Here is a 24876-nt window from a genome sequence, read left to right as displayed (position 1 = left end):
ATCTGATCCCAATGGAGTATCCTCCATTAGCTACAGCTTTGAATAGTTTGAAGCAGTTTTTTCCCTTCTGGGATAGCTGTGTTTACTGTAAAGACCAAATTAGATACAAAATCTCTAAAGTCACCTCTGACTTTGTAAACAAAGCCAGAGAGCTGGAGGAAATGCAATTCCAAATGCCCTCTCTTAGCCTAGGTTGACCTCCGGTGTTGATACAAATTCAAGCAGGCTCTCTCTGTGGCTTGTGGCTCCTGGAAATGGAACCCAGCTTGGGACAGGGATGGGAACCGATTTGACTTGTCCTTTTGGCGTCTCCCCAGCCTGCGGAGCCCAGGCCTCTTGGAGCATCTTTGGGGCTGACGCAGCGGAGGTTCCGGGCACACGTGGCCACTCCCGGCAGGAGGCCGCCATGCCCCACATTCCCGAGGATGAGGAGCCCCCCGGAGAGCCACAGGCAGCCCAGAGCCCTGCCGGCCAAGTAAGTGCCCGTCCCTGCCCTCGGCTAGACTGGCTGGGGGCCAAGCCAAGCGCCCTGGGCTGAGGCCACAGCTCTCAGGCTGGCCAGAGGGTTTGCTGGCAGCCCATGCAGGCTGCAGCGGGCACGTGGGGAAGGTGTGTGGCTTCCACACCAAGGAATTACCCCGAGTCCCTTTGAATCAACCAAGGCCCTGAATATCCTGACTGTGGAACCATCTAGGCTGTGTCTGACTAAGGCCTCATAAGAAGTCACACCGCTAACCCTGTGGGCTCCCTCTGAAACTGGGGAAAGGCTTAACCGAGGACCGCTAGCACGAGGGCCTCATCACGGCAGGGCGGTGAGCATCAGCAAAAGGCCACTTAACGTGAATCCGCCTAAAATGAAAAGCAAAATTTCATAGTAAGCAGTGAAAAAGGTTTTCAGTGACATTTTATTACAAAAAAGGAAATGATGAAAATATTAATGTAAAGGGTATCATTGAGGTTTTATTATACAAATAAAAATATGAAAACAAGTTATTTTTAGCTAGATTACAAAATATAGATTATATGCTAATTTTTAGATTGAACAAAGAATGCAGTGTTGATTTTGGTGTTGGTATTTTTTTTTATACCAACAAAATGATCTGTTCACGTGATGCCACATCCTTCACATCTTACTTCACAGCACCTTCATTAAGAGACTTGGTTTGTTTAATATGTAAAACTTCATCCATCTTTCCGAGGATCTCTTTGAATCTTCCAATATTCAAGTCACTCCCTTTTGAAGAACCTAGCTCGCCGTCCTCATTGCTTTTCCTTTGTTTGTTGATTGATCAGCTCCATCTGATCTCATTGGTCAAAACCTTGCACAGGAGGTTCTCCAACATTTTTTTTTTTTTTACTTTATGAACTTTGCATACGATTTGCACTGAACTTGTTATATCTGCCAGTTGTCCAGACTGACCCGAGCCTGATGGGATAGATGCTTTTAATTGAGGGAAGAAGGTATGAGTGAGCATTATTTTTATAAATGGGCAGATTCTGCATGAATATTTTCATGTTATGATGACATTTGTTTTCTTATGCATCATAACTGTGGGAACTTAAATCGTGTATGCTTAGAAAAGACTGACCCCTTGTACCGTTGGGATATGGCTCCATGTCCCAAGCTTGTGGGATGGAGATGTTGCAGAGCTTGGCAGCCTTGGGGGTGGGAGGATGCCGTTCCCTTGGATGTCCCAGTGACATGGGCCAAGCCCCCAGCCCTTCAGCCTCAGCAGCCCAGCTCAGGATTCTGTTGAGCCCCCTTGCCTGCTTGGGGACATCCTGGGCCCAGCGGGTACTGCTAAGGCTGCCAAGTTCTGAAAGCTTGGAAATCAAAGGAGGGAGGGACGAGACACTCACAAGTGCATTCAAATGCAGGCCCTCAGGCCATGACGTTCCTGGGTTCTGTCTCTTTAGTATTCGGCCTTTCCAGCCCTGGACACCCCCTGAAATGTCCGTCCCTGATCCTTCCACTTCGCTAACAATGCCAGTGTCCTTGAATCAGTTTCTCTCGCACAATCTAGCTCCCAAATCCTGGGAAACTCCCCCAAACAGCTGTCCCAAGAATAAAAGCATTCCTTGAAAAAAGATAATAAAAGATCAGCAAAGATCCAACTCTACTGTCGGTAAAGACAGGCTTTTATATTGAGTTCAGTTCTTCTTGGTTCTAAATCACTTTAATTAAAAGTTCTTTCAAACCGTATCCTCAGGAGACACAAAACAAGACAACACAAAAACCTGTCACTTAGACCTATAAGGGAAGGGCATCCTCCCACCCTTGAGGCTGCCAAGCTCGTCTCAATCTCCTGTGCTTGGAAGATAGAGAGATACAAGGGCCCATTCCTTTCCAAGTATTTACTATCTAAGTTCCTGCAGTCATGATGTGTAAGAAAACAAATGTCACCATAACGTGAAAATATTCACTAAGAATCTGCCTACTTGAAAAATAATGCTCACTCAGACATTCTTCCCTCATGGGTCCTTCTGCGGGGCTCCAGCAAAGCAGAATCATTGGTACCCGCAAACATTCTCTTTATAGTCTCGATTTCCCACGAGCACAGAGAGAATCATGGCACTTGAAGGGCATTGGGAGACCCTCAGAGCCCACCTCCTCATTTTATAGATGTCTGGTTCTGGCTCAGGGTCACAGACAGCCTGAACTTGTGGAGAACTGGAATCTGGAGCTCTTGCTGGCCCGCTGGGGCTCTCTTACCCTTGACTTTGTGGTGAGCTCCCTCCCGCTGTGTGGCCACCCCTCGAAACTTGCCCTCACACCTACCTAATGGAGCTGTGCCTGTGTGTGGTTTGAAGTCACGTTGGTTAGATGAGACAGGAGGCCCAGGTCCTATCAGGGAGGACACACAGTGTAGGATTTCAGAGTATGGACTCTAGTCATACCAAGCTGGGCTTGAATCCCAGCTCCTCTGCATCCTGCTCGAGAGACCTTGAGACCAAGGCTGTTCACTTTTCTGTGCTGCTGCTTCTCCTGTGTTACCCAGGATGAGCATTAGTTGCTGCCTCCTAGATCCTGCAGGTTCAGCCCAGCCCTTGGGTGCCTTCGTTAGCCTGCGGGACCACCCCAGACTGAAGGCCACATTGAATCCAACGTTATCTTACTCTCTGCCCTTACTGCCAGGCACACCCCCCCCCCCCCGAGTTCTCCAGAAGCCAAGCAACCATGGTCAGGATGGAGCTTCTCTCCCTACTGCGCCACCAGACAACTCACATCTCAGGTGGCCACGACCTCAGGGAGGGGCTGGAGCCTCCAGGTGCTTGTGCCTGGGTCCCTGGGGGTGTCAGCAGCCAGGCAGCCAGGGAGGCAGGGCTGGCCAGGAGGGCCCTGCTGGAAGTCCCAACCCTGTCTGAATTCCTACTCTGTGAAGGGGAGAACAGGACATCCTTCTGAGGTTACAGCTCCCTGGGGCCCAGCCCTAGTTCTGGTTCCTCCGGTCCCAGCCTGCATTTCCCACCACTGGCACGAGCACTAGCCGAGTCCTGCTCACTCAAAACATGAAAGCTGGAGGACTGGATCCTGTTTGGCTTTCTGCACGCATGTGGGCGCACACAGACACACACACACACACACACACACACACACACAGATGCACCCTCAGGTCCCTAATCAGAAGCAGCGATCAAATACCGCAAAGACACAAAGCCCCCAGCAATGCACTCTGTAAGGCTGTGTCCTGAGCAGTGTTTTCTGGGTTGGCCCTTGAGAAAGGAGGGACTCAAAGGGAAGCACAAACCTGGGACCTTAGGGGACAACAGAATGACAGATTGTCAGAGGTAGAGGGATCCCAGATCACATCTAAGCTCCTCCTGGGCAGACGGACTCTCCGTAACATGAGCTCCAAACCTTGGGAACTTATTGAACCCCAGATTCCTCAGCCATCTCAAACCTACTGAATCGGAATCTCCTGGGGTGGGTCTTAGGAATCTGTGGGAATATTTCCACAGCGGGGAGCTCACCACCTCCCCAGGAGGCCTGCACGGTGGCTGGTTGGCTCCGTCCTGGTCAAGCTGGAACCTGCCTCCCCCAAGACGCTCCCTCGGTTCTGCCTCCACATGGCCTGCAGTTCTGTGTCCTCCTGGAGTCTCTTTTTCTCTAGTTCCTTCAGTCTTTGCTCCCACGACAGTCTTCAGAGCCTCCCTAACCCCTTCTCAGGACTCCCACCTGCCCATCTCCCCCTCGCCCTGGGCCGCAGACCTGGCAGATGCTGTCTTACTGAGCATCCATGATTTCCTGGGCTGTGACCACAGCCATGGTAGGAAGCTATGGGGACAGGACGGTCTCCTCAGAGGGGCTCTGCAAACCTGAGGGTACCAAGAGGCTCATGTTGGCTGGAGGAGCCCAGTTTTCATTCTAGCTTCCACCTGGACAGCCTTCATCCTCCTCCAAAGGGCTTTAGGACACCCAGGGCAGGTCAATGTGAGCTCATAAGCAGACCCCCCCAGCTTCACACCACTGCCCCAGCATCCCCTTCCCCCTGTTCCTGCCTCCCCTACCCCCCGCTCTCCATTTCCCGCAAAGGCGCTTAAGAATAACAGCTAACCATGTACCAAATACCATTCTACTGTATTAACTTATTTAACTTCTCATGAACCTGATGGCAGGTATTATTGTGCCCACTTCACAGCTGAGGAAACTGAGGCACAGGGAAGTTAACCACTTTGCCCTAAGGTCACGCAGCTCATAAGTGGCAGGCCCAGGATTCGAGCCCAGCTTGCCCCGAGAGCCCCACTTAGTCTGTGCTCTGCTCTGAGCACGGCTGACTTTGCCTCTAGGCCCTCTGTGAGCACTCTGGTGCCTGGGCCAAGGGGACATTGTCCTGTGCTCGCAAAGCTACTTGTCTCAGCGGGGCCAACTTGGGCCCCTACGGAGCTCACTGTCGGGCGAACACCAAAGCACTGCAGCTTGTGGCACTGGGGCTCAGCAACCCCCTTCTGCCTGCCATCTCCTGGGTGTGTGGGCCAGCAGGGCCAGCGAACAAAGCTCCGTGTCACACTCCTGCCAAGGTACTGTATTGCTCATGGCCCTTCCTCATTCTGCTTCAGTCAGGCAATAAAACAGCACAACCTGATGCACACTGACTCCTCGAAACACAGGCCACCGTGCTATTGCCTGGTTTAGGCCACAGACGTGAGGCCCCCAGGTCTCCCCAGGCATCTGCTTTGTGCTTCCTTTGTTGACGCTCTAGGCAGACACGGATGGTTCTGTTATGCAGCAGCATCTTGTGGCTTAAGAATATTGTAGCACTCAGCTGACCAGTGGCTTCGCTGCCCTCCCTCTCCTAACTCTGAAGTAACTGAGATGAGGTTGGAGGGTGCTCCGGAGAAGCAGCCCTTTGTGTGTGGCCCTGACAGGAAAGGATCTGCTTGCAGAGCACCTAGGACCTCTGGCCGTGAAGCCAGAGAACCGGGAAGTACTTGAATGCTCCAGTCAAGAATTTCCAATGGCGGCATCTATTGGGTGCCTGCCATGTGGTCTCCTCCCTCCAAAGTAGATATTGTTATCTCTATTTTATTGATGAAGCTGAGTCTCTGAGAGTTTACGTAATTGCCAAAGGTCACATAGTTATGTCTTGGTCTAGTGGAGGTTCAAACTCAAGTTTCCTGCCGAGGTGTTCCTGCCAGCTTCTCCTTCCTTTCCTGGCCCTACCTAGCAGTAAAGCCACTGTCCTGGACACCAGAGGCCCCAGGCATGGGAGCAGGTGCTTGGCGCCCCGTCCTCTGTAGAAAAGAGGCTTGGGAAGGGTTGCAAGGGCAGTTCCCCTAGGCTGGGGTCTAGTGGTTCTTGTCATAGAATAAGAGCTGTGAGATTGTAGCTGTGCAGGTGTCTAGGACAAAGCAGAAAGTGTTTTAGAAATATCGATGGTTACAGTCAGGATTGCATATTACAATTATTTGTCCTTAGTTCCTGTTGTCAGCAGTGGAGCAGATTGTCATTCTTTGTTTCTGTCTCCCCATCATACTGCGGGTGAGCTACTTGGGGTCGGGGCTGTGTCCTTATCTCCAACCCTCAGCATAGGCTCTGGCGGGTGGTGGGAGCTTAGGGAAGGATGGATGGGACAATGGGCGGATGACTGACAGATGGATGGATGGTTGTCTGAAAGACTGGGTGAGTAATTGGCTGGCTGGATGATTAAATGACTACATTAAAGGGAAGAAGAAATGGAGGGGGGATAGTGTTAGGAAGAGAGGATAGAGGACGATGATGGATGAATGGCTGGCTGGCTGGGTGACTCTCCGTGGGATAAGGCTAATAATATTGTGTGCACTTTCACACTCCTGAAGTCTGTTGCACAAGATTAAAAACAGTGGTGAAGGCCAGGCGAGGTGGCTCACGCCTGTAATCCTAGCACTCTGGGAGGCCGAGGCGGGAGGATCGCTCGAGGTCAGGAGTTCCAGACCAGCCTGAGCAAGAGCAAGACTCCGTCTCTACTAAAAATAGAAAGAAATTAGCTGGACAACTAAAAATATATAGAAAAAATTAACCAGGCATGGTGGCGCATGCCTGTAGTCCCAGCTACTCGGGAGGCTGAGGCAGGAGGATCCCTTGAGCCCAGAAATTTGAGGTTGCTGTGAGCTAAGCTGAAGCCACAGCACTCTAGCCTGGGCAACAGAGCACAGAGCAAGACTCTGTCTCCAAAAAAAAACCCAAAACAAACAAACAAACAAAAAAAACAGTGGTGAGGAAGGCAGGATAATCTGTGATTATTTATCCATGATTTCTAGGAATAAAGTGGACAATGGCAGGAAAGAGGGTCCACCAGAGGCAGGGCAGGCCCTCGGTGCATGGGAGGATCCGCAGCGTGGACACTGGGGAGCCCGCGTGGAGCCAGGGAACTGGTCCCCGGCAGACCCCAGCAGGGGCACTTCCTCCCTTCTGCACCCTTAGGACTTGCCACTGGAGTAATTGTTTTTTCTTGAAAGTCCCCAGAGAGTCCTTTTGCCCTGTCATAAGAGCACTAACTCCTTGTGCTGCTGGAGCCACCCTCTCCTGAGGCAGGCCCTGTCTGCCCTCCAGGCTAGAAGAGAGGGATCTGGGGATATAGCCTCACCGTGCCCACCCACCACCGCCACCCTCGCTGTCACTATTATTATTGCTTTTTCTCATTTAATCCTTAAAACAAGACTAGAAAATGGGGATTATTAGCTCCGTATAATGTTTGGAAACATGAAAGTCAGAGAAGCTAAGTAACTTGTCCAAGGTCACCTGGGGGAATTCCGGTCTAGGCCTCTGACTTCCTCACTACCCTATGGTGCCTTCTGGCAGGGTCTCCCCTCCCGGGCCGTCTGCCAGACCCGTCTGCGTCTGCGGGAGCTAAACTCCCCAGGCCGGCCTGAGCCGGGGCTGCTCCTTCGTTTCCTAGCCCAGGCCTAGTCATGTGACATCAGGGAAAGGAAGCTAATATTCCCATCTGGCCTATATTTATCCTTGTGCCCAGGCAGTTAGGAAGACTATTGTGCATTCCTGGGAATTTATGAGTGAAATAAACATTGAAATGTTTCTATAAGATTCATTTAAGGAGAATAAAATGTGATCTGCTTATGATAGGATGAGCTTGCTGGGAGATGGCCCAGCCCATAGTGCTTGGCCAATTCCAGGGCAGAGAAATGGACCCCTAGGGAGGCTGGGCCCACAGATTGGCAAGAGGGGCAGGGAGCCAAGGGCACCTCTTGTCCCTGCCGTCTTTCTGGCTGCTGTGTATTCAGCCTTGTGCTGACTTGAGGGCTTCACAGAGGAAGAGGTACCTTCCATGCAGGAAGATGCAGCTTGAAAGACTAAGAGAGGCATGTCGGAGGCCAGCAGGACACCAGGAGCCAGGGGAGGTGAGACCGAAGACAGCTGCAACAGCTGTAGGAGCAGTGTGGGACAGTGGGAAGGATGCAGCCTGTGTTGGTCACTTCCACTGTAGATAAGCAGCAAGGTCCTGGACAAGTCAGTTTTTTCACTGATAAGAAAAGAAATGTATCAGTTACCTGCTCCACATTCAGGGCTTTCACTTTCATCTCTTCATTTCCTGTTTGCAATTCTATGCATTTGGGAGGTATTATCACCCCCAATTTGTAGATCGGTGTCCTGAGGTTCGTTCACGGAATTGCTCTGAGGGCTAAATGAGCAAACGCGAGGAGCATCTAGGACGGTGCCCAGCACACAGTAGGGCTGATTAAGCGCCACTTCCCCCACCCACATTTGTTCCCTTGCTTCCGTGTCTGTAACCCACAAAGGGTATCCATTGGTTTGAGAAGCAGAGGGTGAGGGAGGGAGTGGAGCCAGATGAAGGTGGCCCTGGAGGTGGGCTTCTCTGGGAGTCACTGATCACGTGGGCCCCCTGCCCCAGGGGACAGGCTCGTGGCTCCATGACCACAAGGGCTGGGCCTTCCCAATCTAACTCCACGTGGTGGATCAGACCCAGAACTAGGAGCAACAATCGCCTCAAAACCAGATGTCAAAGTAATTAATTCAGTCCCAAAGGTGGCAATAACAATAATATTTAACACTTATTGGGCATTTACTAGGTGCCAGGTGCCCCTCCACAAGCTTTCCACCTAGGGCTGCCAGATTTAGCAAATAAAAAGTACAGTTATACATTATGTGTGGTGCACATGCCTGTAGTCTCAGCTACTCTGAAGGCTGAGGCAGGAGGATCACTTGAGTCTAGGAGTTTAAGACCAGCCTGGGCAACATGGCAAGACCCTGTCTCAAAAAAAAAAAAAAAAAAAAATGCCGGGGGGAGGAGAGAGAAGATATAGTTATGTCCATGCAATATTTGGGACATGCTTACACTAAAAAATTATTTGTTGTACATTTGAAATTCAAATATAACTGGGGCATCCTATATTGTATCTGGAAATCCTATCACTATGTCAACCTATTTAATTCTTGTAACTACCCTGTGAGATAGTTATTTTATAGATGAGGTAACCAAGGCACAGAGAGGCAAGGTAACTTGCCCAAGGTCACACAGGTAGCAAGTGGGAAGCTGTGTCATAAGCAAGTGTGGCTCCTGAACCTGGGGCCCTTGAAGTCCCTACGCCAGTAACTTGCCTGGCCGGCTGGGCATTGGGTTGCACTGCCCGCACGAGCTTGCTTGAGCGCCTGCCTTCTGTTTGACAGCTCAGAGTGGGAGCAGAGATGGGTATTTACACCGTATTAAAGTCTGGCAGAATTCACCCCAGAGGGCTCTGGAATCTTCCGACACTCTCTCCTGGATTACTTTCTAGAGTCCCTGCTAGAATGAAAGAAGCCTGCACAGGACATGAATGTGCCCAACAAAAAGAGTTCTGCAGCAAACTAGGAGAAATTGCCCAGAGCTTGCTCAGCCACTCTGTGATCTGATCAGGGAGAGAACACTTTGATTTTATGATTTGTGTATTTTGCACACGTTAGAGAGAGAGGGTAAAGAGCTTTCTAGGATGTTCTATCAGGGGATTAGAGGATTTCCCATGATTGCTTTATGCTTCCTGGTGTTTAAGCAGCTTGGAATTGTGTGTGTCTGTGGCTACAGGCTTGGCACTTGCCACCCCTGGCTTGTTTCTGCCTTTTTGTGTGGGCACCTCTGCCCAGGCCCTCTTCCAAGTGGGGATGCCGATAGTTCTGTGCATGGGGGCCACTGAAGGAGAGCTCTGCTGCACGTGGTCTTTAGCCAGCAGGCAGAGAATGCTCCTACCAGAAAGCAGCTCACTCTAGTGCCTTGCACCCATTCAGCCAGTAGGTGTCAACACAGAGGGCACTTCCACTCCTGTCCCCACCCCATTGTGATAAGAGGAAGCAGTGCAGAGACCTGCCTGGTTCACCTTTCTCATCCCAGGCCCTACATAGACCCTGGCCGCAATCGATCGGCATTCAATAGATGTTTGCTGGATGAATGGGCAGAATAAGGCATAATAATGTGGGAGTGTTCACAGACTTCACCCCTTCCCTGGGCTCCAAAAAGAATCTTATCATTGCCAGGGCAGGACCCCACTCTTCTCAGAGAAGATCTTTCCTCCACAAGACTCTTTTTTTTTTTTTTTTTTTTTTTTGAGACAGAGTCTCACTCTGTTGCCCAGGCTAGAGTGCTGTGGCTTTAGCTTAGCTCACAGCAACCTCAAACTCCTGGGCTCAAGCGATCCTCCTGCCTCAGCCTCCCGAGTAACTGGGACTACAGGCATGCGCCACCATGCCCGGCTAATTTTTTCTATATATATTTTTAGTTGTCCTGATAATTTCTTTCTATTTTTTTGGTAGAGACGGAGTCTTGCTCTTGCTCAGGCTGGTCTCGAACTCCTGAGCTCAAACGATCCGCCTGCCTTGGCCTCCCAGATTGCTAGGATTACGGGCGTGAGCCACCGCGCCTGGCCCACAAGACCTTTTTGCAAACTTTTGTGAGTCAATCATAAAAAGAGAGGCTAAGACAATCTGCACAATAAATAACTGGATGGAGCAGGGGAGCAAAGGCTGAAGAGGGAGAGAGATGGAGATAGAGGGAGAGACAAAGAGATCTGGGCGGGGGAGCACCCAAGTGAAGAGTCATCAGAGTGTGGGGCGAAAAAAGAAAAAAGGGGGGATAGAGGGGAGGATGGGAGTAAGGTTTATTCTCCTTTTGTGCACTTTGAGAGGTGAGAGTAAAGAATGAAGGTCTTTTTCTGTTGGTTTTTGTCTACGGAACAGTTCTTTAAGGGGATCCTTCCCAGAGCCTGGACCACATGGATCGCAGACTCGTCACTAGGTTCCAGGTCAGAGAGTTTGACCTCAGGGTCAAACCCTGCATGGTTAGGAGCACGGACTTCTCTTTGTCTGGCAGGGATGTTGGTATTTATCAAATTGTTCCTCCATTTACATAGTCTCATGTTTTTATAGATTATGTTGTATTGTTGGTTATTTCAAGTTGCTTTAAAAAGTAGTGTGTCAACAAAAAACAAAATCTGTATTCTACTTAGTAAACTGAACGTATGAAACTCTTGGAAATGGGTACATACCCTAATGCCACCACAGCTATTTTTTTCAGAACACAACATGAAGAAGTCAGTTCACGTTTGGCACATCATGACCCTTTAAATAGACACAGCCCATCTGTATCAACGCACGTGGGAATTTGAAAAACACCCTCACAAGGGACGACAGAAACCATATAATAGAACACATGTGAAAATGGCATTTTAGCCAGCATTTCTTCCTATTCACCAAAGGACTCATAAGAAAGAAATTCTCTAAATATGACAAACATGAAAAAGGCAGTTTTCAGAGCTCAAACTTGCATAAGTTGAAATAAAATCCACCCAAGGAAAGAACCCACACATGCCACAAGCATAGTCAAAGTTTCTCTGGCATTCCCATGGTGATAGTTGGGCACAAGGCCATCTAGGTGCTGTGGGTTGGGGAGATTTTAAGCACAAACCTCCTGTGCCCCAGAAAACCAGCCAGGATAAGGATCACGTGACACAAGGACAGTAACTCAGATGCCTTTGGGGCTGGGATAAGTGACTGAAGCAAGCTAGTTTCAGGTAGCTCAAACCGGGGGTTACTCTGTAGAAATGTGGACCCAAGAGTGCTTGATCTCTCAGTTTCAAGAAAAGCAGGATTTCCAGACTTTTATGTGAATTCTTCATATTAAGGAATGTTGGTAACTAATTTAAAAATTTGTAAACCCTACTCCAGCAAATGAACTCAAGTTCTCTCATTTGCACCTCTGAGCTCAGAGAAAATGCTTTGGAGGATGCTTTTTGCTCCATTGACATCTAAGAGACCACACTAGCCAGAAATCCTTTTAATGATGTGAAGAGAAGCCTCTAGGAAAGCTTCAGCTCTTCCCACTCACCAGAGAACCCACATGGTAGAAAACCCCCATTTCTTCCCCTTCCATGGCTCTCCCATTTAGCTTGGCAGCCCCTGCCAGCCCTGCCTGCCACCACCTCCATCGGCCACCTGCCATTTTGACACCCCCAGCCCCCCTGGAGTGTTCCACTGTGTGTCCTCAGGCCCCCACCCCATGATCCAAGATCGTCCTGCTTCCCTCTGGCCCCTTGGAAGCCCCCAGCCTCTCTGCTGCCTGCTGGCCTCCCACCAGGGGAGCCCACTGGACAAAAGGTGGGGAGAACTGGTTCTCTCAGAATAGAGCCACCATTCGTTTTAATAATAACCCTAATTAATGGGTATTTGCAGACTGTATGACACTTATCCAAGCATGTACGCATTCATCATTTCATTTTATTCACACGACCTTCAGACACAGAGCAGGCCTTCAACCATTTTACTATCATGGGAACTGGGGACAATGCAACAGGAGGACAAAGCAAGTGGCCAGCTCATCACCAGCCACCAGGAGGATACTGTGCATGCAATGAGTGGTTGCTTTTGGGGAAACTCCCTGGGCATCTATTCCAGAAGTCTTTGACAGAAGGATGGGTACCTGTGTTCTTGGAGAGAGGGACTGGAGCTCTGGGGTCATGAGGACAGGTGAGCTGGTCTTGGTTCCAGCCACAAACATCATGCTGACTTTCTGTCACTCCACCTTGGCCAACTGTAGGTGTCCAAATGGAGAGTGACCAGCTCCGATGTAATAGGGAGCTCCTTGTTATCTCTATAGGGGAAGATGGATGCTCTAACAGAGCTTCTTCCATCATCTCAACCAATGTAGGATTCATGGGGATTCATGAATGGATCTGTTGCCAATATTTCTGTTTTCTCTTTGGGTAGTTATTCCCGAACCTAACCTTCAGGACTCCCCATCTCTAAAACCATAAAGACCAAATTCGTTGGAGTAGCTTCAAGGTCCTTCAGAAGCTGCTCAACCTGTTATTCTAGTTTCACATTCTTCCTCCTCCCTGACCTCTCCTATCTCACATACCCCATAGTCCATGCACCTGCTCCAGCTACACTAAGAAATCCCTAATTCCCAGTTATGCTTTTGCTAATGTTATTCCCTTTGCCTGAATCCTTTCCCCCAATGTCTTTGTTCTGCAAGCTCCTATTCATCCCTCAAGACCTAGCTCAAATGTCCATTCCTCTATAGAGTCTGCTTCAACTCCCCTGACTACAGAGTTTTCTTTTCTTTCCTGTGAACTTGCACAGAATATGGCCCACACCTATTATCTTATATTTATTGTAAGTATTAGTTACTTCTCTGGACCCCTTGCTTGACTGTCACCCCTTGAGAGTCTTTTCTTCATATCTCAAGCTGCTCCTGGCACATCGTGGATAACTAAAATGTGTTTGTTGAATGAGAGAGAAAGAAATCTGACAGTAATATACTCACATTAAAAGTATCAATCAAGTGCTAGGTGCCTTATAACATTATTTTTAATCTTCACACCAACCTTGTGAGTTAGATTTTATAATCACGGAGCACAGAGGGGTTGAATAACTTGCCCAAGGACACACAGCTAGTAGTTGAGGAGCAGAAGTTTGAGCACAGAGCCCCAGGAATGTCTTCTCAGGGATCTGGCTTAGGGTTGCCACATAAAAGCCTCCTTTCTGCAAGGGAAGCAACACAGTGTTCTCCTGGCTGGACTCTCACTCAGAGACTTGTCCAGCTCACGAGGCCTTATGTTTGGGGCCAAAGGAGGGAAGAGATGCAAATGAAAATGGGCAAAGCTGGTTTCACTAAAAGTTGTGAGATTTAAGAAGTCCAGGCGGCACTGCACTGGACCCATTTAACAAGATGTAATATTTAAAGAGGAGAGAGGGCCTCCTCCCCACCTGGTGAGGGACCAACACGTGCGCACCGAGGGCTCGAGAACAGAGCCCAGCCTTGGCTCTCTGAGGCTCGCCCATCGGCAGCCCCCGGCCATGGCTTCTGCGGGGCCAGTGGAGGTAAGAACCCTTAATGCTCAGGGACTCCAGAGGACTTGGCTTCCCAGGGAAAGTGGCTGCAGGAAGCAGCACCGACAGTGGGAGGTGGCGGTGACCCGCTCGGGGCATTAGAAGGCATTTTTTTTATTTCAGGATATTGTGGGGGCTGGCCTTTGGCAAGGGCAGCCGGCATTCAGAGGGCCCTGGCAGCAGCGGCAGCACAGGCCAGGCAAGGGGGCGGGGAGGGGCAGGAGGAAAATGGCTGTCGCCGTCTTCAGTTGATGAAGGGACATCTGAGAAAAGCCCTGGAGAGCCTCCCAGACGTAACTGGGAACCATTCTGAGATGAAAATACTGCAATAGCAGGCCGTGCAAGAACCAGAGAGTTGCTGAGTATCACTGTTAACGTGGTCCCGTTTTCACCTCCTGGCCCCTTGGCCTGGGAAAACAGGTTGAGGCGCACTTTTATGGATCTTGTTCCATATCGCTTTTATTTCATTCATTCATTTATTCACTCAACAAATATTTATTATACCCCTGACATGGTTTTACCACCCGTACAACCATCCGCAGCATATACATGTACAAATGACACTACAACTTCTCCAACCTAGGATGTAATAACTTTCATTTTGACAGTTATTTACTTGGCAGTTGTGAAATAATACCTCAAAAATCTAAGGACTAGTCCGTAACTGTCCTTATTTCAGAAATATATAGTTATTTAGATAAACATGTTTACAAAGTAACAAGAAATTAAGCTGCAAACCTTTACCCATTGAACAAATCACCTTTACTGCAATGTCAAAATCACCCAAAGTAGGACTGTCACTGAACAGCAGGCATGTGTGGGTGCCACCCCCTTTTCTCCTGGCCTTCATTCTTCCCCAGCCAGAGTCCCCAGCCTGAGGACTCTGCACCATCCTTTTCCTGCATTGTCAGTGAGAGTAACGAGGGACAGCTTGCAGTTTCCCTGGTCTTCGTGCATGAAAAGTGGACTGTGTTAAGCTTGGGTGAATGCCTGCTGGGTAACAAAAGGAGAAACCGCCTGTTTTTTTGTCCTGAGTCATCCAAATAAACTGTATTTGTGCATTATTCACAATAGCCAAGGATGGACACAATCTAAGCGTCCAGGGAAGGATTGAATGGATAAAGAAAAGGTGAAAAAATAAATATACACACAATAGAATATTATTCAGCCTTTAAAAAAGAAGGAAATCCTGCCATTTGCAAAAACATGGGTGAACCTGGAGGACATCATGCTACGTGAAATGGGCCAGGCTCAGAAAGGCAGATACTCCGTGATCTCACTTACATGTGGAATCTAACAAGGGTCGAACCCACAGAAACAGAGTAGAATGGTGGTTGCCAATGGCTGAGGATGAGGAAATGGGGAGATGTTGGTCAAAGGGTATAAACTTTCAGTTATATCAATAAGATGAATAAGTTCTGGTGATCTGATGTGCAGCATGGTGACTGTAGTTTATAATAATGTATTGTTTTCTTAAAATTTGCTAGGTATTCTCACCACACACACAAAAGATAACTGTGAGTTGGTGGATAAATTTACTAGCTTAATTGTGGTAATAATTAAGCCAAGAATGTAATTTCACCAGTGTATATGTATATCAAAACATCACATTGTACACCTTGAATATATACAATTTTTGCTTGTCAGTTATACCTCAATAAAGCTGAGCGTGGGGGACCCAAACTACATTTGTGCCCTTATCAAGATGGCTCTGAGCGTCGTGATGGTGGTATAAATGCTCCAGCTCAGCCCGGGGAAGCTCCCACCAGCACAAGCCTAATTCCGTCTGTGTTTTTGTTCTAAACCAGCAGGGCCCCCCCACCGCAGGAATCTCCTGCAGTCCACCCGCAATCGTCCTGACGGGGGATGCCAGTTCACCAGAAGGAGAAACTGACAAAAACCTGGCCAACAGGTACACATGCCAGGTGCCGGATCCTTGTGCTGTGATGAACAATATCGCCTAGAATGTGGGGATCAGGATCAGACAGCTATATTTTTTATAAATCTTTTCTTCTTTCTTGTGTCATTTTATGGATTAAAATCCAATCAAGCAGTTTTTCAAAATGGGAGAGTTGGAGATTTTTCCATTATCTTCCTCCCCAAATGATATTTCCTCTGCTCGATTTGGCCCTTTGTGCTCTGCCAGCCTGTAATAAAGCACAAAGCACAGCAGGGGAGTTTCCCACAATAACTGCCCAGATGTTTGCAGAGGAACCTGAAAGGTGAGAGTCTTTGTGGAGTCCTGCCCCTGGCTAAAGAGCGTCCTGTGTGGTGGACTGTGATCTCTTGCAGGGGGCACTGGCTCACGTGCGTGGGGATGTCTGTGCCTTGGTTTTACGGAGCACTAGTCCATGCACCAGTCTAGCTGGAATGAGATTGTCTAGGTATAATTTTCAAAAAGGTAAAAAGATGATTCTCATATAAATATATAGTGACCATATGTCAAAAATCTACTTATTAATAAGAGAAGCAGCAGGACAACCAAGCTGGTTCAAAGAAGGACACAGAAATGAATACACATGTATAATCAGAGGCAGGGAAGAGAGCGCTGGAATAAAATTGCTAAGTTAGATGTAAAATAAGCTAATGTTCCACAGGACAATGAAACTGTGTTTTTCTCTTTTCTCCCAGATGCAAATCATCTGCATCTCCACCGGACAACAGTTATTTACATTTTTTGATGTTTCTGCAACTTCGATATCAGCTCAGAGTCTGGGCCCTAACAAATAGTAAGCAGTGAGGGAAAGGTGCGTCCCTTGAGAGCAGGTACCTTAGCGTGCATGGGAAGCACCTGGGGAGCTCATTAAATCACAGCACACCGGGCCCACCCCTAGCGTTTCTGAGCTGCTAGGTCTGAGGCAGGGCCGGGGAACTGGCCTTTCTAACAAGTTCCCAAGTTGAGGGTTAGAGGAACCCTAGAGCAGTTTGTAAGGTGATGTTCTAGGATGACTTTCAAAGAATATGCAGGCATTTTTTTTTTTGCCTATTTTCAAGTTGTGGATTAATTTTCTTAACAGGATGACTCTGTTCTGTCTTTCAGAGTTCACGGTCCCCACAAGAGGCTTTCTCACCGACACTTGAAGGTTTCCACTGCTTCACTGACGTCTGTGGGTAAGGGCCAGGCCAATCTGGAGGCATATCGAGTAGTAAGGCTGAAGCTTGTCAGTGTGGCCAGGCTCAGCCTCCTCCTCTCCCCTGTCTCCAAGGCAGCCCATCCATATAAGCCCAACAGGGCAGCGTAGATAGCCCCTCTGTGCCTGCGTCCAGATGTCTAATTTCAATTTCTTTTGGTAAAAAGACAAGAGCAGGGCATGAAAACACAGGTGAGGAAGTCGAAGAAAGACAGAACAGCTGGGTGAGGCTCAATTCTGGGGCTGAGTCCTCCAGCCCCTGCTAGAAAGGCCCACAGCAGGGTAGGAGTGTGTACCTGGGAGGACGGCTGGCTGCCCTGGTCACCTTCTCATTCCCCAGATGGCTTCTCGTGGCCTGCCCTGGGCTGTACAAACATAGAATACAGAGTTGTTCCCTGCCTTCGTGTTGTTCATAGTCTCTGAGGAGACTGAGAAGTGAACAGATATAATCAGGACACTATAAGGGCCTCCTCAGAAGAGCTGGGGAAACCAAGGTAAGAAGGGGACCAGGTCTCTCTGGGGAGGAGGAAGGTTTGGGTAGGTATTCCACAGGAGAGGGTATTTGAGTCGTGCCTTAGAAAGCTGGGCAGATAGACAAGAGGGAGGAAGGGCAACTGCAATGCTCCACCCTATGTATTAGTTGGGACCCTTCAAAAGGACGGAAACCCAACTCAAACGACCTGACACTAAAAAATAAAAATAATAAAAGCCAGGGCTTGGGATCTCAGGTAGTGCTGGATCCAGGTGCTTGAATTGGGTTATTAGATTGTCCCATTCCATCTTCTTTCTTGTGTGTTTGCTTTCTTCTTGGGCAGGCTCTTCACACATGGTAGCAAGTGGCTACCAGCAGCTCCAAGCTTACACCCCAACAGTGGAGAGAGGCTTCCTCCTCCCCATGTACCTACACAGTTCCCAGGGTTGCCTCACATGGCCATCCCTGAGCCCATTCCTGTGGCCACAGGGATTGAATTCAGTGACAGGCCAAGGCTGGTACACGTTCCCACTCTTGGCACTTGGGGTGGGACTGGGGGTAGGCTTGGCCAGCTCCTTCCCAACTGATGTACTGGGGAACCAGAGGGGTTTACCCAGTGAAAACTGAGAGCTGTTGCCAGCAGAAGGGGGCATGGAGGCTGGGAGAGAAACAGGCGCCATTGCCTACAGAAGGGCCGGAGGCCCTTGGCGGGAGAATGTGGGGCCAGCAAAATCGTCTGAGACTGGTTGGAGTTTGGCCACACTGAGGAGCAGGAATCTCCATGAGATGAGCAGAGAATGGCATGGCCAGACGTGGCTCTCAGGAAGGTCACTCCACCAGGCAGTGGAGGGTGCGCTGGAGGGGCTCACCTGCAGGCAGGGACTTGCCAGGTGGCTGATGGGATTGTTCAGGTCGGAGCAAATCAGCAGGAACAGAGATGAGGGGCAGGTTGCAGAGAGATTTAAGGTAAATGCGGGGACTTGAGGGTAACTCCCATGCCCCTGAGCAGCTGAGTGACAGGAGGTGTCATTCACCCACCATCCAGAGGGGCTGCGGGAGGGAGAAGGGGCAGTTTTGGAGAAGGATGAGGGTAAACCATGTGAGGGGAGGGTTTGTATCCGTGCATGGCCCGTGATCTTTGGACTCCTCCATTTATCCGCAGACCTTGAGCCCACTAGCTTGTGAAAGAAACAGAGACCTGAAGCAAGAACAGATTAGGGGGAGCAGAGGGCATGGAGGGGGGCCCTGGCTGGCCTTCCATTCACGGCAGAGCTCAGGGCAGTTCTGGGAACCAAGATGGCTTTGTGACCCTTTGTGACAGAGGACCTGCCACAGCCATGGGCTACAAGCCGGAGGGGCCAGGCCTGCTGAAGAGACCTGCCAAGGAGACATGTTTGTCCCCGTGCAACCCTCTCTGTGGCATTAGGCTGAGGTGTGGCACGGCAGGGCCTCTCAGCCTCGTGCTGAGGGTGCAGTGGCGCTCACCCCAAGCTTACCCTCCTTCTGTAGACCCTGCGGGGCACATCATTGACCTGGTAAATGACCAGCTGCCAGACATCAGCATCTCAGAGGAGGACAAGAAGAAAAACCTGGCGCTGCTGGAAGAAGCCAAGTCGGTGAGTGAGCGATTCCTGACCCGCCGCGGAAGGAAGTCCAGGAGCAGCCCCGGAGACTCCCCGTCAGGTAGGACAGGGCCAGGACGCGCAGGTGGCTGCCCCAGGCCCCTCCAAGGTGGGGGTGGAGGCGTGAGAAGGGAAGGAGCAGGCGCCAGCTGCAGTGGGAGCCCTGCCTCCAAGGGGGTGGCCTTTGACTCGCTGGCCCCAGGATCCTAGGCCCCACGAGAACTCAGCCTGGTAGAGGGGGCCCTGCAAGGACAGGGCACCTTGCTCAGCTTCAGAAGCTCCAAAATGCCTGCCCAACTGGAACCCAGAAAACTCCTGCTTTTCACTTTTTGGCCCCATGTGTGACCCTTGTGACTTCCTGTTTTGCCAAGAAATGTCAGCCCACATGGTGGCATGAACTTAACTTGGACCTTTCCCCTACTCTCAGCTTTTGCCTCCCTTTTCCTCTCCCTGCGTGGGGAGAAAGGCTCTGAGTGAGGCCCGTACGCACAGACCCCCGGGCTGCCCGTCTTCCCCAGGAGACCCCGCTCCACTGGCCAGAGCCCCCTCAGAGGTCTGGAGAGGCCGTCCTGGGCTTGCTCCCTCTAAGCTCCAGCCGCAGGCCCAGGAAGGCGTCTAGGTACTCTGGGGAAGGGGAGGTGGTCTTTCGGGGAATTTCTGGGTTAGAGGACAGATCTTTCTAGGCCCTGAATTCCTCCTGCTACTTCTATGTTAGAATCGTTCTTCAAAGCAAAAGGTTGGGCCAGGGTTTTTGGACAAGTGCAAATGTACTTAGGAGGACAAGGGGAACATTTGAAATCAGGAAGTCTAGAAGGCACAGCCTTTGGAGCTATACCTGCCAAACAATGCCAGGTTCTCAGTTTCCAGAAGGTGCTTTGAGGTCAGGCCAGGTAGGCTTAGGAGTATGACTCTGCCCCTCACCCTCCATCTCCCAAATGACTTGAGGACTGGGCTGTAGTGGGAGCCTTGTAAATGGCTTCACGACCCTTTGTGACAGAGGATCTGCCACAGCCATGAGCCGGACTCACAGGCAGACCCAGTTCCCAGGGGTCAGAAATACCTAAAAGGATGTCTTTGTTGGGCTGAAGTCCTAAACCTTCAGGAACTCTGGCCAATTTGTGTCTGTCTCCACAGCTGTTTCCCCCAACCTCAGCCCCGGAGCTTCTCCCGCATCCTCTCGGAGCAACTCTCTTACTGTCCCCACCCCAGCAGGTGAGACCCAGCCACCAGGGACTTTCCCATCCTGCCTCTCCCTGGGGGTGGCGGCCCAGCATGAGCTGACCAGGATGCCCCCAGCCCCCTACCCCCAGCCTGCCGATTCCCCTTCCCCAGGAGCGCCAGGCTGGGCCACCCCCGAGGAGGCAGGGCTAGCCCAGGAGGAGGCAGGAGGGGGAGGAAAGGACTGTGACGGGCTCTCTCTGCTCAGGGAGGACTCGGGTCATCACAGAGCTTATTTGCAAAGGCCTTTGTGCTTTTTGATTTCTTCCCTTTCATTTAGGCTGTGTCCAGGGCCACACCCTCGGGTCAGCAAGGGGAGGGGCAGGGTGCCAGGGAAAGCAGCCGCCCTCGTCAGCACCGTGGGGCATGCTCAGGCCGGGTTCCCGTGCCTCAGTTTCCTCATATGGTTTCTGTGAAGATGCAATGAGGGCCCAGCACAGAAGCTGGCATGTGGGAGGTAGCCAACAAATGGTGGCACTGCTGGCTCCGGGCCTGAGATTGCCAAGGGAGGACATTCCGGGGAGGTGGATGCAGCCCAAAGGCACGGCCGAGGGTCTGGGGTGCTAGACATCGCTTACCAGTGTCTGGACCATTCCAGGTTTGGGCGTGTGCAGTGGCCCACAGTCCCCTCTGCCCGGAGCTCCAGCACAGGTAACAGGGGCTCCCCTTGCCACACTGTTTCTGCACCAGTGGTCTCTCCCCTTACCCACAATGCCCCGGGGGCCCTTCCTGACACACTGGAGATGAGGGTGCTGGGGGTGGAGGCATTCACCACTGCTAGGGCCTCCTTGAGGGTATGTCAAGAGGAAATATGGTCTCTCCCCATTGTTGACTGACTTGTGTTTACTTTCTCCAACAGAGGGGGGATGAAGCCGAAGTCTCTTCACCTCAGCTTGGCGAGCCTGTGAGTTTGAGCTTTGCCCAAAGTAGATGACTCGGGTGTGGGAGACACAGTCTCCCGGAAGTCCAGGGTGGCCCCTGGGCAGCCTGTGCGTGAGTGTGTGCACGTGCGTGAGTGGAGGCTCGGGCTGGGTAAACCAGCAGACTGCTCTGCCCCACCGGGACTGGAGGTCTGAGGGGGAGGGGGAGGGGCAGGGAGGTAGGGTGCAGCGGGGGTGACCTCCATGGGGGTAATGCTCACAGCCCTGCCCCCAGTCTCTGCTGGTCAGGGATAAGGTGGTCCTCCAGGCCCAGCAGCCCCTGTTGGCGCCAGCCCCTGGTTGGGATCCTGCCTCGGCCAGCCAGGAAAGCTTCATCCTTGCTGATGAGCAATAGAAGTGCCGGCACCTGCTCAGAGCCAGGTGCCCAAGTGCCTGAGGTGTGTCGGGGGTCACATTACAATTCAGTCTCACCTAGAGCTGGGCCCACAAGAGAGCTCTCTGGGAGAGTTTCAGCTCACACACAAGACAGCCCCACGCATCCCCAGACAGCCCCACACACTGCTCACAAAGCAGGTTTCCCCTGGGGAAGGAAAGAAGAATGCAGAACCTTCAAACATCTGAGAGTTAGGTGTTACCTTTGCGAGAATCACCTCATCCAGTGATCCTTAACGTATTTTGGATCATGGAACTCTCTGGGAAGTTGAAAGTTGTGGATTCTCTTCCAAGGAAGATACCCCTTCACACAGACTAACATACACATTTGCATCTAATTTCAGAGGGTTCACAAACCCAGGTCCCTAAGAGTTAAGGTCCTTGCCAGGCAGAGCCAACACTAGAATCTGGGGCAACGGAGTTGGGGCCAGAGCTGCCTTCTATTCTACTCTCCTCCTCAGCTCCCAGCCCTGGGGACGTTCTTGGCTGGTTTTGAGTTGCAGTTCCCATTGTCTTGTTTTACAAACCTCCAGCTTATTCGAGGGTCCCCTTTGCTGGGTCAGACCTACCTGAGAAGCCCTCCCCTTTCATGAAGTCCACGTGTACCCCCATACACACACATACAAATGGGCCCCTTGGCGGGGCCCGTGGGGGCAGAGCCCCCACAGCAGAAGTAGCCCCACCTGTCTCCAGCCTGCCTCCAGGGTCCCAGCTTTACCTTGTCTTTTTCAGAATGTCCCCAAAGGGCTAACTGACCGGAAGCAGAATGACCAGAGGAAAGTGTCTCAGGGAAGGCTGGCTCGTCGTTCTCCTACAGTTGAGAAGTCCAAAGAAATTGCAATAGAACAAAAGGAAAACTTTGATCCTCTCCAGCACCCTGAGACCGCACCCACGGGCCCACCTTCCAGCACGAGCAGCAGTGGGAGAATGGCCCTGAATAGCCCCCAGCCTGGCCCTGTGGAGGGCGAGCTAGGGAAGCAGCTCCCGCAGACTGCCAAGGAGGGCAGCCCTCTGCCGAGAAGTCCAGCCCAGGGCCCGGGAGGGGCGGCTCCCCCAGACCCCCAGGGGAGAGGCCCAGCTGGAGAGCTGACAGGGTCCAAGGTTGGCTCCAAAGCCGAGCTGCGGTCCCCTGGGCCCCGCAGCCCCCTACTGCGGGGGGTCTCCTGGGACAGTGGCCCTGAAGAACCCGGCTCCCGGCTGCAGAAAGTGTTTGCCAAGCTGCCGCTGGCAGAGGAAGAGAAGCGTTTTGCAGGCAAAGCCAGTGGCAAGCTGGCCAAGGTGCCTGGACTCAAAGACTTTCAGATACAAGTGCAGCCTGTGCGGATGCAGAAACTGACCAAGCTCCGAGAGGTGAGTTGGGGGTGGTGGGAGCAGGACCCCTGGGCTAAAGACCTCTGGGCTGAGCCTGGGCCCCAGGGCAGGGCAGCTCTGGCCTGGATTAGGGCCTTACAGGGCCCTAAAGTTCCCCTCCCTGAGAAGTCAGGCCCTTGTGTGGCATTACCTTTGTAAAAACCAGTTTTAGGTGCTTTTTACCCCAGTTACCAGGCAGAGGTCAACCTGGGATGTAGTTGCCACACAAAGCCACATCTCTGGGGAGGGTGGCTGTGTGGAGGGACACGTGGGCCCCTCATTCCTGGGCGTTTTCCTCCTCTAGCTGAAGTCGGTGGCTCACAAACAGGAACCCCTTCACGGAGTGCCTGCTCCTGCCCAGGACAGGCTCGGCAAGGGCCAGATAGCCCTTTCCTTTGTGCTGCCCCAGGCTTTCTTCCTGACACCTGTTAACAGAGGCCTTTATCTCCATCTACAAGCACAATGATGGCCTTGAGGGCTGCTTCCCTGCAGAGAAATTCCTCCAATGATCGTGGTGGCCTCACCATCCACTGGCCATCAAACCAGGCACAATGGGCTCTCACGGGGCTGCCACCCTAGGCAGGGTGTGACTGGGGGTGTCCAGAGATGTAGGGGAGAGAGGGAGTTAACAGGACAAAGAAGTTCTGACAGGCCCTCCCTTCCCCAAAAGGCCTATGTGGACTATAAGCCAAGGCAAGGGGATTCCTCGGGGTGGGGTCCAGCGCCCCTGCAGAGGGGAGTGTGGGGCAGGGAAGAAAACCGAGGCACCCAGTAGCACTTGAGCACAAGCGAGGGGCTTTCTGTGCTAGCAGGACACATCTCAACGCTGGCCACTGTCCTATTCAGAAACCTTCGCGAAGCTCTAAGTTGGAGGTTCAAGGGGAGCTGGGGCCTGGCTGCTGTTAACATTCTACACAGGAAACCCTGCCTAGCCAGAAAGACCCAACTAGTGGATCAGCACAGCGCCTAGAGGTGCTGCCATTGTGGGCCACGGTCCCAGATCCCCGAGGGAAGGCGGAGCCAAAGGGGCCAGACAGCCAGGGATTTGCCTTTGCACAGGCCACAAGCTGCCCCCCAACTCCCTACACCCCCACAGGTAAGGTGCAGAGAACCTGGTGGCCCCGTGCCACCAGCCACCACCCTGGCAGCTGAGCACCCTGCCCCCACACCCCAATCCTGCCTGCTGAGAGCCGAGGGGCTGTGGGCCTCAGCTTGCTAAACAGACATGTCAAGGGGCCTTGGCCATGACTTCCACTTGGATCTTTAGCACCCTCTGCTGGCCCCTTTTCCCTCTTTTTTGGGGGCAAACCTCTCAAGTGGCCTCTGCCACACCAGAGACTGAAAATCCATGGATGGCACAAGTCACAGGGGGCTAGGAGCTCAACCAGGTGTTTCCACTTGGGGGCCTTGGACTGGTGCTAACTGGCTTAGAGCAGGCGTGAGCCCACCTGGGCCACATGCTGTGGTCGGCATCCCTTCTCTCTTAGGGGCTCTACCTGCTGAGGCCCCCAGGCAGCAATTCTCAGGCCTCATTTGTCTGTAGAGTGCAAAAACTCAAGAGGTGCCATAAAAGGCCATTGAGGAACCAAAGGGGTGGGGAAGTCACACTCCTGGAAGTGGGTACTCACTGCCCAGAACTGTGAGGCAGGAAGCTCCAGCCAGCCATGAGATCACCAAAGGCTGTTTCCAGGAGCAGCCCCATATACACCCAGGGACCCCTTGTCCCCAGAGTCCTCCACAAACCTCAGCCACAGTGTGGCTGAGCATTCATTCACCCTGAAGCCCATGGACTTATTTGAAACAGACCATGCCAAGGGTAGTTCTTGACCCCAGGACTGCAGCACTAACTGCGGTTTCAGGCCCCTGTGTGGGCTGGGGAAGCAGCTGCTCAGATCTCTCCCTGCCATGCCTGTCCACCCACCTCTGAGGCTGCCCGGCGTTCCCACCTAAGGCCGAGCGG

General features: G+C 51.6%; 1 protein-coding gene across 2 annotated transcripts in view; it reads left to right on the top strand.

The window, feature by feature from the left end:
- Window positions 1–277: 277 nt before the first annotated feature.
- IRAG1 (inositol 1,4,5-triphosphate receptor associated 1) overlaps window positions 278–24876 on the top strand; it is a 74119-nt gene continuing 49520 nt past the window's right edge. The window contains exons 1-8 of one of the 2 annotated variants that reach the window (XM_069469573.1): window positions 278–475; window positions 15622–15722; window positions 16851–16921; window positions 18923–19096; window positions 20170–20247; window positions 20852–20904; window positions 21113–21157; window positions 22299–22916. In XM_069469573.1, the coding sequence (XP_069325674.1) occupies window positions 278–475; window positions 15622–15722; window positions 16851–16921; window positions 18923–19096; window positions 20170–20247; window positions 20852–20904; window positions 21113–21157; window positions 22299–22916 (1338 nt within the window). The remainder of the gene's footprint in view (window positions 476–15621; window positions 15723–16850; window positions 16922–18922; window positions 19097–20169; window positions 20248–20851; window positions 20905–21112; window positions 21158–22298; window positions 22917–24876) is intronic. The other variant, XM_069469574.1, reaches the window with a different exon arrangement.

This window comes from Eulemur rufifrons, chromosome 6 (assembly GCF_041146395.1).
Source record: "Eulemur rufifrons isolate Redbay chromosome 6, OSU_ERuf_1, whole genome shotgun sequence".
Taxonomy (NCBI): Eukaryota; Metazoa; Chordata; class Mammalia; order Primates; family Lemuridae; genus Eulemur; species Eulemur rufifrons.
Note: the sequence above shows the minus strand (reverse complement) of the source record. Positions and strands in the feature narration are given on the sequence as shown.